The sequence below is a fragment of the Anopheles funestus genome, chromosome 2RL, assembly GCF_943734845.2.
Source record: "Anopheles funestus chromosome 2RL, idAnoFuneDA-416_04, whole genome shotgun sequence".
NCBI lineage: Eukaryota > Metazoa > Arthropoda > Insecta > Diptera > Culicidae > Anopheles > Anopheles funestus.
In genome coordinates this window covers 64,357,739-64,373,665 of record NC_064598.1, presented here as the reverse complement: position 1 = coordinate 64,373,665, position 15,927 = coordinate 64,357,739, and the positions used below count along the sequence as shown (strand labels likewise).

Here is a 15,927-nt window from a genome sequence, read left to right as displayed (position 1 = left end):
CCGGTAGCAAGATGACATGATAGGGAGAGCAAAATGTACAGAGTAAAAGCCGTGCTGTTGTTAGATGGAATGAAGCTGCATGTGAATGTGAATCGGACTAAAAGGCGCCACTTGTACGCTAGTAATAAATGTCATCGTCGTATGGTCCTCGTGACTATGTGGTGGAAAGACATTCTCGCCGTCCAAAACAATGAAAAAAGTACTTTATGTATACCCAGTTGGTGGAGGCTTGCTACAGTACAGCTGTATAGGAAGCAAAATGAAACAGATTCATCGTTCAACATTGTGGCAGCGTCTACGACTGTTGTCAAACGTTCATTTTACAGTGACGAATAAAGGAAGAATCAGAGAGGAATTGTTTCTCAATACTTTCAGTATGGAGCGAAAGTGTTTACTAAGGGATGATTTGACGAAATTCACTACACGACAGGACCGGCGATGAAATTTCATTCGGGCCAAATCTCCTTAAGCAAAACTGACTATCCAGCTACGGGTAAATATAGTCAAGGAAAGCCCGTAATGGCAGGCCAAGACCTCTTGAGGTTGCCACAAAAGAAGAAGAAGATTGGTCGAAAAATGTTAATCGAAACATGTGTATTTATGAGTATCAATTCCTTATTTTATATCGTAAAGCACTGATTTAAGAATTTAAATTTAATTATGTTTACGTATGACGCATGGCTGAATTGTGTACAATTTTCACATGGCATTAAACACTGAATTATGTTAAATGTTGTTATGAGTTTGTTTTGTTTGTTTTTTAGTATTAAAATGGTTCGCTAGAGAATTGAAATTGATTTGTTGTACTTCTGGTGTTGGATATGCGTACCCAAAACTACAACAAGATAGGTAATTTAAGAAAAATATGTATAAGTATGTTAAGTAAGTATGACATCAAGTATGGATACGACCATGGCTGCAGCATGTGTTTTGGTCATGCAATGTTGGATAACTTTATTTAATATTTTTACCCGTATATTGATACAACAGATTCACAAACTATTTGGTAGTCACTGTCACAGCTACTGTCATAATCGTTTTCGACTAAGCCCTTCGGAAAAGACTCACCGGCGTCATACGTTCACTTGGCATTTAGTCTGTACCAAGCGGCTGTTACGTCTTGTTCATCATCAAACACAGTAGTACTACTCCACAGACGACAGAGATAGGGAGATGGAAAATAGCGAGAAAAGGAGAGCGATAACGGCCAACAAAGAGCAACAATATCGCCGCCAGACCGCACCGTTTGATGTAGCCTTCGTTCGGAGCGATCTGGCTGGCGCAGAGTTAGCAAGCAGAGTGAGCGAAAGAACCTTCGCCATGAATGGAAACGCAGAGAGACTACCGCAGCATCCTCCCAGTGAAGTTCGCGAGGGGTGGAAAATGCTTACCACGAGTACTCCTGGCCGACGTCTCGCTTTTCACCGCACTTTTCCGCGCGCGCCATGTACATAAACGACCAATAAGGGAGGAGTTAGCTTAGGGCTTACAAGTGGCAAAGGTAACAAATGTGGACTTTCGACATCAAGAGAGGACGAATCATAGATTTCCGATTGCATGAATTTTCGCCCCGATCGTCAGTTGCTGTCAGCGAGAATACGCAGGCAGCAGTAGCAGCCCGTCAGGCAGCAGCACAAGCATCAGTGTGACGAGGCTTCGGTGTCGAAAGATTGGCAGTTGTGTCAACGGAACTGGCGAAGGTGTTGGCTGGTGTGTTCGGTGTGTTCGATGTGACGGAGTGATTTCTAGTAGCAGAACGAACGACCGTCACCGAAGTTGTTGATGAGGGCCAGTGGCATACCGTCGGATTAACGCAGTGTATTATTTGCCAAGCAAGACAGCTTCTTCTTGGGACCAAAAGGCACTTTATGTGAAGATATCACGCATCAAAGAGCTGAAGTGAAAAAGTGCGTTGAACCAGGGCCAAGCTCGAGACCAAGAAATTCGACGACAAAAAATACATTCTTCAATAAAAACAATTGCTGCGCGTCATTTCTCCATGGTGTGCAATTGCACTTTTTGCATTGGATGTTGCTGTGAGTGCATTTGTTGGTTTGAGCGTGTCGGAAGTTAATTAAGTTTCGAACAGAATTCCGATTGTTCCGTACCGTTCTCTGTATATGTTGAGGATTGTTTAGACGAGTTTTGGTGACTCTGCAAGTACGTGTGACTCCATAGCCTCGGATAGTTTTTATTTCATCTTGTGTGGTGTGCTTTTTTGTGGACGAACAAAGAACATTTGGAAAATCAGTGCAATAAACGAATGTACGGCTGATAGTGGGAAGTGTCACTAAGCCCTTCGATTTGGATTTGGCATTGTCTTGTATGGTCTGGTCGAATTCGCAATAGGCAATAGACTATTAGCGAATACACTCGTGAAGTTGCATACTGTTGAGGGTTTGATTCTTCAACGCCTGATGATAGCATAGAACCGCGAACGAGACCGGACTAATCCTGCACGTCAAGAGTCAATGTGATGCTAATAGTAGTACATCCTACTGAACAGAGGTTTTGTGCAAGTGGTTTTGAATGTTTCGGTTCAGCAAGAAAAACGGTAATATGGACAGCTCGACCGTACTGCAAGATAACAAGAGTGGTAAGTGAACTAGTAAAAGGATATCAGCCAAGCCATTCTTATGCTTGCTATTATGCTATTATGCTATTAAATTAATAAAGTTTAATATTAAAATAAATGCATGTGTAAAGCTTCGATAAGATAAATTTCTCCAATTTAATTTTCGTTTAGAAAATAGTACCGAAGTACCGAAGTAAAAACATCATTTATTAGAATAAGTAATACAAATAGTAATTCATGTAAAACCAGTCACAATCAGGCAAGGTCGGAAGGGCAAGAAAACAGAAAGCGAGAGAAAAAGTTTGAAAACAAGAATTTAAATACATAGGAAAAAGAAACTATGTTCAAACAATTGAACATGAAAAGATATAGGTGTAATACAAACATATCAAAAAATTCAAAATCTCTTATATTGTATAAAAAAATAAATTAATGCAGCAGATATTGTAAGAAGATTTGTTTAATAAATATTAAAATTTAATTTTCATAACTCATAACACATGATAGCTAACATAAATCGATATTTTTTTAAGCAAATGAGATTTAAGCTAACTGACATGAAAGAGCTGTATGTTTAATCAAATGAATGACCCATTTGCTCGGAGCTTACAAACCTCATAGATAAAAACTTAAAAGTACAAAAGTAGGTAAAATTATGATGGCATAACCTCCAAATTGTAGTCCCAACCATTCCATTTGTAATCGGGGGGCACACTGTTACCAACTGTCATGGCAAAGAGATGACAACAAGCAAATCCACCTAGCTGCTATCATCCAACAGTGTATTGATACAGTTGTTGGAAGTATTTGGAGGTGTTCAAAGATGCCTCGTGCCTTAAGAATTTCGAAATAAAGGCCTTTGGGGGTTTACTCGCTCTCATGGATCTTTGTTGAATCAGCGCTTATCAATCTGATGCGTGATTAAATATTGTTGGAACAGTATTGCACGCACTGTACTGTCACTCTGGCTGCGAAATTAAAACAAAACAAAAAAGATGGTCATGTGTTGTGTGTTTTAACAGTCTCGCCAGTGAGCAGGATGTTAATTCTTCTTGGTGGCATTATTCGTCTCATCGAAACTGGATGATAGGCCTTTTGAATACGAACGATGGGTTTGTTGTTACAGCTGTTTTAAAGATGAGTTGCAAATTTGAAATTCTCGTTAAGCTAGTGATGATATGACGTGAAGTGAAGTGTTGAAATCAAAATGGTAGCCTCAGTGCTTATCAGACGTGAAAGAAATGATGTTAGCATCCGCTTGATTGCAGACATAATTGATTAGCATTAGATACTCGGTAATGGCAGTAACGTTTCCTCCCAGATAAGGATAGGTAAGTGTTTAGGGTCCTTAGGGTTTAGGGGATAGAGTAAGGTCTACATTAAATCAAATGAACATAGCAGACGATGCAGGACACAAAATTGGTTTGAAAATTAGTTAAGAAGAGTCAAAATGGACCTCAAATAATGAGACGTTTCGAGAAGCCACGTAAAACACTGCTACAAAGTAACCGTCTCTGTTTGAGTATTGGCCGCTGAACAAACAGTAGTTAATTTCTTATTCGTAGCGGAAGATGTTTCGGTGTGGTGTTACAACGCATCAGTACGTGAAGTAGCGTCAGGGTATGCGAGATATGAATGTTTGTTCACCGACCGATCCGCTGTTTATTGAGTCGAGCAAGATGGTTGTTTAGCCGATGTAGGTTGGAGGTGATGTGTCGAGGTCAATGGTATAGCTGGAAGGAAAGGAGTAGAGGTATTTGGACAAACATACGTTGAGAGATGATAATCAAGGATACATGGGGCGTGACAATATGGTTAGCGAGGAAGAGCGATGTTGTTCATGCGAGACAAAGGTACTGATCGCGATCATTACCGAATGGCTTTCGTTGCAGGATTCAGTAAAGGTTCCATTGCGGATTTCTACGATAAGCTTGAGAAGGATGATGGAGGTCGATCATTCGGCATTGATGATGCTACTCACGGAGGATTAGCTCGCATTGAGAATGGAATGTCCGGAAAAGGTGGTAAGATTGTATGTGGTGTCAATTGATATGGTTATGTTCATCATTTTCAATGTTGTTTTGATTCTCATTCTCGTCCTCATCGGAGCTCACCCATTTCGTGTTATTCGCCTCAAAATCGACTTTTACATGGCCTCCACAGCATGTGAACGAAAGTTCGAGTTCCTCAGCCAGGAAAGCTCAGAATCTCGGTCTGATATGCGTAGTATGCGGAGATACCAGCTCTGGAAAACACTATGGCATATTGGCTTGTAATGGATGCTCGGGGTTCTTCAAGCGCAGTGTTCGAAGAAAATTAATTTATCGGTAAGTAGATAAGCATTTAATTTAAAAAATTCAATAATGTCATTCTAAAAAATGGCCACTGTGAGACCAGTCGTGTTAAGAAGTAGAACAAGTTTAATATATGTTGTATCTAATTGATCCTTTGAAATAGCTTTTGTTATTGTATGGATATGTAAGGCTAAGCCATGTTGTCATAAATTTATTCCATCATTATGGAAAAAAAGACAATCCATAACATCAGACTCCGTGAAACGCAAACAATTCGTGGCCCTAATCCCGACACGCGTTTGTTATGTTGACATCCATCATATTTGATGTTGGTGCTTTCGTAAGACAACAAACCAACCCGATTTCCTTGGTAAATAGAATAATAGCTTTCCGATCAAAACACCTCCTCGTTACCCGATAACAATCGAATCAAACAAAGGAGGAAAAGCGACACAGTGTGGTCCCTCCAGCTAATGCCTTCAAGCGAGGTCGCGTCGAGCAAGCAAAATCTGGTAAATATTTACCATTCCCTCTACGAGAAGCACCCTTGTCGTAGAACTAGTTGGGTGAATAGAAATGAGATCCACGTTATGTTTTTTCCCCTGTTATTATTGCTCACCTCAACGCAACGGAAAGGACTCACGAATATTGGTGGCAGATTTCGAAGTGCGTCCGAAATACTACAACTTAATCCCCGTATCAGTTTAACGTAGAAACCCCTCGCGGAATCAATGCACACCGCCAAGTTGGCGTGACTGATGACTGGTCGGATAGGAGTTGCAGCAGGGGTGCGCTTTGGTTGTTGTCGGTAGCGCTAGTGCGAGAGTGCCACTCAATAAATTAAATTCTAATTAATCAACAATTCACCCGGCACCCCTCGCAAACGCGCAGCTTGTTCTACTCTGTACAGGTCGGGTTGCGTTGTTGAAGTAGCAATAGTTTCCCGGTTGTTCCCGGTAGACGACAGATTAGGCGGAAATCGATCAGATGTTACCATTCAATTGTGTCCGGGATGATGCCGCCGGATGCGTGGTGAAGTTAATGCACTTTACTCTTGGGTACGATTGACAATGACCAGCGTGAAAATTGTGTGGCATATTTAATAAAGGGAAGACCATCACGCAAAAAGTCCCTGTATCTTTTCGGGTGTAAACTAGCACCAGTTGGTGTAGGATTTGTGCAAGGATTCATCACTGATCCTTTGAGGCATTGAGGCTTCTGCCTTCTGTCAGGTTGGTTTCCGCTTCGCTGGTAGAACTGTGCGAGGCGTGAAAGGGAACCAGTTTTTAGACCGAAAGATCGAAGGGCGTTTGCATTAGACGATTACCCCGCCACTAAATGGTGTTATGATTAATTGATATTTTATGGTTTTACATAGCTCTGGTAGCCTGGCGAAGTTCACGATGGTAGGAAAGTTTGTAATCAAACATATGGTTGGAGGTGTTTTCTTTTAAAAAATCCCAAAGCTTTCTCCTTCTAACTCCTCATTTTTGTTATATTTTTCCAAAGCTTTATGGGTCTCGAAATTCCCGAAACTCCCGGGAGCCAAAGTTCTTTTGAGCTTCACGACAACCATGATGGCAAAAAGTGAAGATAAAATGATAAGACACAATTTCCCAAAACGGTGTATTTGGAAGATGGCAGCGGAGTTTTCCCAACTGCCATTATTGCAAAGTTTCCAATTTCGGAAGCAAATGGCGGTACTCCATGTCTTCTACCCCTGTCGAAGGGTTTCGCTCAGCGCATCTGGAGCAGATTTATGGGGCAACATAAAAAGCGGGAAAGCGTGGTTCCATTTTATCATCGCGTACGGAAAGCAGGAGATGATAGCTTCCGACGTAGCCCGACCTGACGTGTAATCTGTTTCATGTTCTAGTGTCACATAAACTCGATGGACTTTTCCACCTGAGCCTTGGTAGAGCGAGAATCGTCCAGGGAATTGGGCTTCCAGCAAGAACATTATCATTTTTCGGAGCTTTGGATCCATAAATCATACAAACCCGTAATCCCACTGTAATCCATGCCTAACTCTGGGGAGCAGTGGGATAGAGAAGGCAGAGTGGACATAAATTTTGATTCAACATTTTGATATTTGTGCTGTGCTGAGCATGCGTTTCGGCTATAGATATGTAGTTGTAGATCGAGTCGGTAGATTGATACTGTCAAGAGTGAGAGTCGGGTCGGAGCGAGACAAATGATTGGAAAGGATTCAAAATGTAGTCGATGGACGGCATGGTTGGTACTAGCTGAAGTTGATTTGTCAGTGTCGAGATAAATCCGTTGGGGAGCCATTAGACTGCAGGAGCGGTTTTGGTTTGTATGCGTACCTTCTCAACGCAAATATTCGCTGTTGGTCAATGGTCGGTCTGACAAGAACGTGCCTTCGCCGGGGTTATTTCTCCATGAAAGAACATGGTTATGAAAAGGTGATTTATTCTACACTTTTGTGTATAAAACGTCAGATTTGACGAACAAGATCAAAGAAGTAAATCAAACCATGGGAGTGTATTTTTTATTCGCTTCTAGCTGTTGAATCGTTATAAGACGATATCAGAAATTATTCTACCCGTATCACGGATAATTTTGATAAATTATTTTTTTCTATGGAATCTATGGAATTCTATGGAATTCTATGGAATCTATGAAATCGGTTTGAGTGTTGTTGAAAATATGCTACATAGACCAGATACGAACCAAAATGGATATTTTTTTACCGTGGTCAAACATATCTGATGTTCACCCTCTGGCTAATTTTTCATTTTCTTGAGTTGATGAGAGAATTAAACGCTTTTTACTGCTAACGGCAATGAAAGAAATTGAAATGAAATGATTAAGGAGAGATAACATTCAGTTGATATAAACATCATTTAGAATGATTCTTTTTCTTAGATTACTAAATCGTTGATGTATTTTGTACTGTCCTGCTTTCTTTCATTTGCATTATGAATACTCGTTAAATTGTTTATTTTACTAATTGAGCGATAGAAAAATATTTCACCTTTAATTGAATTCATGTTGTGCATCTATGAATAATATTTTAATAATTGAGTTTGTACATTTTTGATAAGATTTTTCAATCATCCGTATTGATTTTTTTAAATTTACTTAGTATGTATTAAAAAGCTCTCGTAAAGAAATATTGCAAAGTAAAATTAGTTACTTTTTAATAAAATTGTCAGCGTCAAGTGAATCACATTAAATTGCAATATGTTTTGTTCACGTGAAGGAATTGAGGTTCGAAAAGTCAATAGCAGTGCGCCATCAAATGTACGGATTAAATATTGTTTCATTGTTTGTTGTTGCAACCATTCTGCCTTACCGTACGGTATCCACCATTTTGCCATCTCAAACAGTCGAACGGCAGGGATCGAAAATTTCATGACCGGTAGAGGCCAGATCTCCATCGCATTTGTTTCCTCTTTTGCACATCGCCACACCGGCCACCACTTAATCCTATCCAAAATGGCAACGCATCAGTTGGGGCCTTCGTCTGTGCTTTGGTTTGATGTTCACTAGGATCGAGCAGTGTTCGTTGAATTCAATTTATTGGAATGAAAATTGCGTTTTCGCTTTTCCACTTTGGCACATTGAACTTTGCCTGGTTGGCGTGAGTCCTCCATTTTTGTCGTCCGTCCCTTCCGAGTGGAGCATTAGACAGTAAGAGTGAACGCATACGAACACTTCAATTTCAATTAACAACTCCCTTTCAGCGGCATTCTATCTAATGAGATTTAGAAGACTCCAGAATCCCAGGGTGTGCGTTGATTTGGAGGAGTGATGATTCGATTTTTCAAAGGGACGTTGTAGGGCTTACCGATGCTACAAATGCCAGGGCCACCAAAATGCAAAGAGTTGATCCGGTATTAAACGTTCTTTTGCGGTACGGAGGAACTCTGAGAGAGTACTTGTAATTCTGTTCATTTGGAATGGAAAAGGAAGAACACCAAACGGACCAGAGGGTAGTTGTCAGAGAGAATAGATTCGAATAGGTACGTAGCTTTGCATTTACTCTGTGTGTTCCCTGGAAGGGCTATAATCGCTGCACGCTTGGTGGCTATGAGTTTGATTGAGCTTGTGGCTTTAACACGAAGATCTCAGAGTCGCGTCACGGGGTCACATATGTCACGAAAGGTGTTCAGCAAGGTCGTTCTGGAACACGTTGCTTTAATGATTGAGTATTCATGCTTATGTTGCTTTTAATCGAATGTTGTTATATGACGATTTAATACTTTATAGTGGTCACTTATTTTCGTCCAGAAGCTGCTCATCTTTCTCCACCTTCGCTATTAAAGGCTGAAAGGATTTGGAAAGATGTGAAGATCTCGAATTCTTTTTACAGAAATTCCTGCAACAATTTATGAATGTTGGGGCGGGGCCCGGTGGTGCATGTGAAAAACGGCGCCCGTCCACACGGCAGGGACCGGGTTCAAATCCCATCCGGACCGTCTCCCCGTAGCATGGACTGACTATCCTGCTACGTGGTAAAATAAGTCTTGATACGGCCAGGCCGTTCTAACCGAGCAAAAAAAAAAAAAAAAAATTATGAATGTTTTCATTTGTAGACCTAAGCTGTGATTTTTTTGTTATCATTCCCTTTTTTATAGTAAAAACATACGCAATAATAGTATTATCAATTGCAACAAGCATGTATTATTATGTTTATCTATATATTTATTAGATATTTGCGTAGGAAGTCATGATAATACATAAGAAATTAAAAAACACAATATCTGATAATGGAGCTGATGCTAAAATTATAAGACTTGAAATAAATCCACAATTCTTATATTTTGATTTACATATAATTCATGAAGTATTATATTCATTTGTAAAATATAGTATTCGTGATAATATTATTTGAATGTAATCATTTTATTTTCTACATCAAACTCGCTGCTCTCTTTAATAAGGGACGTTTTTTACGAAAAATGGCTAGAAAATATCGACAGCTCCAGTTGACCGTTTCTTACGAATGAAAAAAATCTTAAATATTTGAGCTTTTCTGCAATTTTCTGCCCATGTTCGTCGTTGAATAGCTCTTGAATGTGGTGTATTTAGTGTGCCTAAGAACTCTAGATATGGCAATTTAATTATGATGCTTTTCAGTTTTCCAAATGCAAAATGTTTTGGACCATTTTGAGGCTCCTATTCCATACTACAATCGTACGGTGTTAAGTCCCCATATTAAAGCAACGTTACCCAATTCAAGCTCTAATTTAAGCTATCCATCCAGAAACTAAAATACATAGCGCATCCGTTTCCGATAATTGGTCTGTATTCGTTTCAAAGAATGGTTGAAATAAAATTTTCTGACAATTGTGTTACGTTGTTATGCTACAAATTGAGAGACTAAAATGGTGGGATTTTTTTCAAGCTCATCTATAGCTTCATAAAAACACTTCTGCAGGTGTCCGTGAGTAATATTTGCAACAGCAGCATAAAAAAACAGGTGACTGATGCGAAACAAACCGTACACCAAGGAAATTACGCCAAAATAACAAAGAAATACATGCAGTAGCATGGATTTGACTAACACAAAAAACAGACAACGGTAGAACACAAAACTTGATTAGAGAGTTCTAATCCACGTTTTCTTATGGTCCCCGTTGGTTCAATCAAAAGCTGCCCCGTTAGAAATACTGCGGACATGACACGGTGTTTGTTTGAATAGAGTTATACACAAGCAAATGCAAAAATTGTAACCGTACGTCAAAGCAAAAACTTGTTTCATGCTGTGATTAGAGATGATCAACATTGTTTGAGGATGTCCGCCATCATCACACCCGTTCCGGAGTGTTAATTTCGAGTGTGGCTATGTGTTGTTTCGTTTCCACACTTGGGGTAATGTAAACTTTACAAGACACGTGCCCGGTTTCGTCCTCGTGTAGCTGCTAACCGAAGGTCGTACCATGTTGAAACAAGCTCACAAGGTGCCCCCGGGGGTCCATCAGTTTGCTCATTAATAGTACCATCAAAGTCGAGCGGCAATGTCGACTGATTACGCTCACGGCACACGCAAATGAGGCACAAAACTCGCACGTACTCATCGTCGAGTCACTCAGGCACAGTTTCAATTCTTCTGTAGTAAAGCTGAACCAATATGAAGCGTGAAAAGAAGAAAAGCGTACTTTGTCAACCAAATAACACTTAGCTACGTTTTGCTTGTTATTAAATACACATTACAAATTACGTTTTTAGAACTTGCAAATGATCCATCAACAAGGCCTGACGAAAAATAAAATGTTGGAGCTCGGCTTATAGTAGGTCGACCAGAAAACAATCGAAAAAGATTATGACGCGAGAATGGCGCACGGTCTGGGCACGGTTCTTTTCCATCGTAAGGGATGAAAGCTTCCTTAAGGATATTTTAAAGATTCTTATGCAAGAAAGAATGTGTTCTTAGTACGAAACACCTGTTGATGGGAAAGCGTTATAATCGAGGCATGAAATTTAAAACGAAATATACTTGTTGCTTCTGGAACATCATCTAATATACCGAATTTTTGCACAATTAAAGGAAAGGATTGATTATAAGTTGTGTGAAATTGCAAAACAACTTTTTGTCATGTAAATAATAGTAATTCATATATGATAAATATAGGATCAGCTGATTTTGGAACTATTAAGATAAAGATCAAAGTCTGTAACGTTAATTGTTGTTCATTTTGAGCCAAATTCTTATCACAACTGAGCTACTTTCGTATTTGTATCTGTTTCTTTCTCTCTCTTTTTCACCCTCACAACAAAAGCAATACAATGCATCGTAGGGAGTTTGAAGCAGCAGATGAAAGGAATTATTGACGTATTTGGTAACCACCGGCACCACCTGCTACTAACTTTACTGTTTTATGTTCTTTAATCCTCCCTCAGCGCACTAGGTTAGGCAAACTGTCATAACTGGCCTTGCCTCCTCCACTCCTCATGCTTTACTCAAACGCCCCCCTTTGTAGGGCGAACAGTTTTGTATGTATGTTTATTCAAATGATCTCATACTTTCGATTTTCAGTAAAGCATCCATAACAAGCACCATCGACGGCCATCGTCGACCAAGGCCACTGATGCCACAGGTTCTTGTGGCTGGGACAAAGCGTTGGCACGCGTTCGCTGCGCCTTTCTGGAGGGAATGACGTGAACAATGTTCTAATTATTTTTGTGTAACAAATTGGTTTGTCTTTTGATGTGACGAGAGAGAGTTGGAGGAGGGCTAAGCTAACAAGACATCGCCGCATGGCATTTCGTTGTACGTGCGCGAGGTGTTTGCGGGTTGTATGAGCAATCATGTCAAAAGATCGGTTCCCAAAAACGGGTGGAGGTGCATCCGTGAGAGGTCGTTTGCATAAAACGGTCGGGTTAGTGGTTTCTTTTGGGTTTGTGGATAATTTAACCACCGTTTTGGGCACGATCTCCTGCTGTCCCGAAGCTTGTGTCTATGACACGTGCCGTTTTATGGTCGTATGTGGACACTTATGAGGTGTGAATATGGCAAGATCATGAAGTTGTGTCGGGGTTTAAAAAAAGATTTCACGGACCAAGTACTAATGGTAATGAGGAGCAATGTAGATCCCGTTGAGTGCCAAATGCCTCCGCTAACGTAAACGCCTGGCCAAAACACACGCCCGCGGGTGTAAAATGGCGACATTAATTATGCATAAAAGTGATTCTGACCTTCCACATCTTCTGGAGAGGTGATGAAAGGGGTGTCAAACTGCGTGGATGATCATGCCTTCCATTTAGCGATAAAGTTAGAAGTTTCCCACGTTATCTCGTCCCTAATGTGTGTCCTTTTATTTCGTTTCAGCTGTGCAAAATGAGCGTCAACCACGAAATACAGCAACAATCCGGCCGGAAGCTCTGCGGGATATGGAGCAGGGTCGGGCCTTGCGAGAAGCAGCCGTTGCCGTCGGAGTGTTTGGGTGAGTGTTGCCTGATAGAAATTCATACGATTTCGATTTCTTATCCACGTCCTTGTGAGATTATTTGAAGTATTATTACCCAGTTTTTGTAATTTACTTTTACTTTCGTGCAACAACGCATTCCTTTTACTCAACTAAATGAAAACGTTTCCATTCTCATCCAATAGGCCTCCAGTTTCGTTGGCACTGCTTTCACCGTCCCGCTACGGTCCTAGTATCTTGCCAACACCCGCCTTACCGACCAGTCAATTTCTGCACCATCACAGCCAGGTGTCCTCGCTGGTAAATAGTCTACCACACCACCATCCTCACCATCCACATCATGCCGCTATGCATGGTCTAGGCATGAATCTCAACGGTGTCGGTATGCAGGGACACAACGGAACGTCCGGTTTGATGCATTCGGCTGGAAATGGCTCCGATCGAGACCGAGACACCGTCGTTCCGATGAACAGCAGCAGTGGTGATAGCAACAACAACAAAAACCCTTCGTCCGGTTCGACCGAGAACCTCAATACGACATCGTCCTCTAACCATTCGATGGCCGGCGATCAGTCACCTAGTGGAGGAGGTTCACCTGCCCACGGGACGTCAGCGAATGGACTCGGAACAGGTGGTTGTCCCACCATTTGTTTGATGGAACTTTTATCACTTTTAATCACAATTGACTGTTGCGCAATCAGCATCCTTCCATCCGCATTCCATCCATCGGGAACTCGAGAGAAAGTCATAAAATGATATAATCATAATTTAATCGATTACTTGGTTGATCGAGAACCATTGTGTGGAGAAATAGCATACAGGCTCATAGGAAAGCTTCGATTTTCGGTAAAATTAATTTGACTAATGAGAATCGGTACCACACGGCGAAACCGTCGGATGCCACGAGGTGCCGAAGAGTTACCCCAGAGGACATAAAATAACTATTTGTCACTTTCTCGGGGTGGTTTAATATCGCATAAATAATTGTTCCTCGTACCATTTGCTGGAATGGTCGTCGGGACTAGTTGGTTTGGGAGTTGGTATTGTAGGGCGAGTCATAGTTTCATAGGAGGCTACGAAATGTGTCGGGGTCGTGCGATCCCTTTACATAAAAGGGTAAATAGGGAGACAGTGTGGTCAGAGATAGACTGGAAGTTCAGTGAGTTTCAGTATACAAGCAAGGGTAGAGTTGGTAAATCATTATGCTGTTATGCTAAATGATTCCGTCGTCTGGAAAAAGGATACCGGAGGATTATGGCATTGCCAATGTTGTTTTGTCCTGATTCGTCCGAGTGCGTTTGACAATTATGATGAAAGTTATGATCATATCCCTTCAGAATGTGAATTACATCTGTAATTCGGAATGGTAGCTTAAATAAAAGAAATTAATCAGTGTCCAGTAATGGATATGAAAGTATTCAAGATTAAGTTATGTCACTTAAGTTCAACTGTTTAAAAATCGTGAATAAATATATTAAAACAATTAATGCTAACTGCCTTTTATTCAATTTCTAATTGATGGTTTAACGTGACCCTTCATCAGGCGTATCATTCTCTTCATCAATCATTCCCGGAGTTTGCTTGTTGTTCGTGAAAATCTCAGATGTGCAATTTCAACTCTCAAAAGGATTATCGCAAAACGCATCCGAAAACCCTCCATCGTCCAAAGTTTGATCCGGTGTCACACTTCAGGGATTGTAAAAAAATGACAACACAAACCCTTTTTTATTTCTGCGGTACAATATTCTCCAGAACGCGCAACAGGAGAATTTCCAAGGGCAATTATTTAATCGTTGAACTTCACTGGAGTTTCCGTCACGTTCGCAGCTCTGACCGTTAGAAAAAATGGTGCGGAAGGGTGATGGAAAAAAATGCTCTTTACTTAGTCTGCAATGTATTTTAGGAGTCACTTCAATGTTTTGATTTGTACTATTAATGAAAATTACATTGTTTGAATTGTAAAGTTCAAATTAGAGAAAACCTCTTATATTTTTACAGTTCAATGGTATGCTTCAAATAGTATAATTGAAATGAGACTATAAAAAATTCATAAAACCTAGAGAAATATATCAAAAACAAAATAACATTCAGCAGTGTAGAATAGTATATACTGAAGATCTATCCATGATTTTCGAGAATATCGCGATCCATTACACCACACTGATAATTGTATATTAAAAAAAAGTAAAGATCAAATTATGAAAGAAATGTCATGGTTGATTTTATATAATTAACGAAAATACCACAATGCTTCAAATCTTTTAATTAAATTATATTTTTTCCAGGATTTTAGACTATTACTAATTCAATTGATTGTAAAAACAAACATTGCAACAACAATAAATTAGTTAAAATGCAGTTTTTTTTACTTCGACTAGAATTAACCATTTCAACCTCATTTGTTGTCTTTATGATCTGTTAACGGTCCTACGATCTGCTATGGTCTATGGCAGGAGCCTCCAAACGGACCAAGATGCAGTACATTTTAGATGGCGGGCCGCTTTGAGTGTAATAGCCACTGAGGGCCAATCTCGGGATCACTCGGGCCGTAGTTTGGAGAGCCCTGGTCTATGGTATTACAGGCGGTCTTTTAAATTTGTCTTGCAGTTAGGGAATTGGTTTTGATAAGATCTGGTAATACACTTCAAATGCTGTTACCTGTAAACCAGCGGGCTGTCCCAATTTGATTAGAAAATGCATATTTGGTAGTAGTAAAAACATATTTCTCGATTCAAAATGATCGAATGCTCCGGAGATAGACCTGATAGAATTTAGTAGCGATTTAGTAGTCGCATCGCCCCGTCACGATTATAATAATTAGCCTGTTTGGAAGCAGCTATGTACCGATTTAGATTTTCATAATTATCAGATATCAATTTGCATAGATCAAAACTAATCAAAAGAGTACCACGATTGAAAAAATTCTGTTGATGCTACTAAATATCAATTGTTGCGAGTAAAATAACTGATGAACTTTAAAAAAATATTTATCCACAATCCTTTGGATTTATTTATTCGGCTAAAAAATCTACGATCAAATCACATATATTTTTTTAAGCAAACTACAGTACATCAGCCAATACAATCTGGCTAACCTTACAGAAAAAGAATATTTAACGACTTTTTCAAATCAAAAAACATTTTTAGCACAAATCCGCTGTCG

General features: G+C 40.0%; 1 protein-coding gene across 2 annotated transcripts; it reads left to right on the top strand.

Annotated features, from left to right (window-relative positions):
• The first annotated feature begins 1,092 nt into the window (after window positions 1-1,092).
• Window positions 1,093-14,299, top strand: LOC125760862 (homeobox protein 13-like). 2 transcript variants are annotated; one of them, XM_049421407.1, is made up of 4 exons: window positions 1,093-2,596; window positions 4,468-4,902; window positions 12,668-12,782; window positions 12,958-14,299. In XM_049421407.1, exons 2-4 carry the CDS (start codon window positions 4,855-4,857, stop codon window positions 13,518-13,520), a joined length of 726 nt encoding a protein of 241 aa, XP_049277364.1. In that variant the 5' UTR covers window positions 1,093-2,596; window positions 4,468-4,854; the 3' UTR covers window positions 13,521-14,299. The 2 variants fall into 2 exon arrangements, with proteins under 2 accessions (XP_049277364.1, XP_049277365.1); XM_049421408.1 differs by having other exon boundaries at window positions 12,950-14,299.
• The last annotated feature ends 1,628 nt before the right edge of the window (window positions 14,300-15,927 follow it).

Coding starts and splice junctions, on each gene's coding strand:
- LOC125760862 (XM_049421407.1), top strand. CDS start 4,855: ATGCTCGGGGTTCTTCAAGCGCAGTGTTCGAAGAAAATTAATTTATCG. Junction 4,903..12,667: donor CGAAGAAAATTAATTTATCG/GTAAGTAGATAA, acceptor ATTTCGTTTCAG/CTGTGCAAAATGAGCGTCAA. Junction 12,783..12,957: donor GTTGCCGTCGGAGTGTTTGG/GTGAGTGTTGCC, acceptor ATAGGCCTCCAG/TTTCGTTGGCACTGCTTTCA.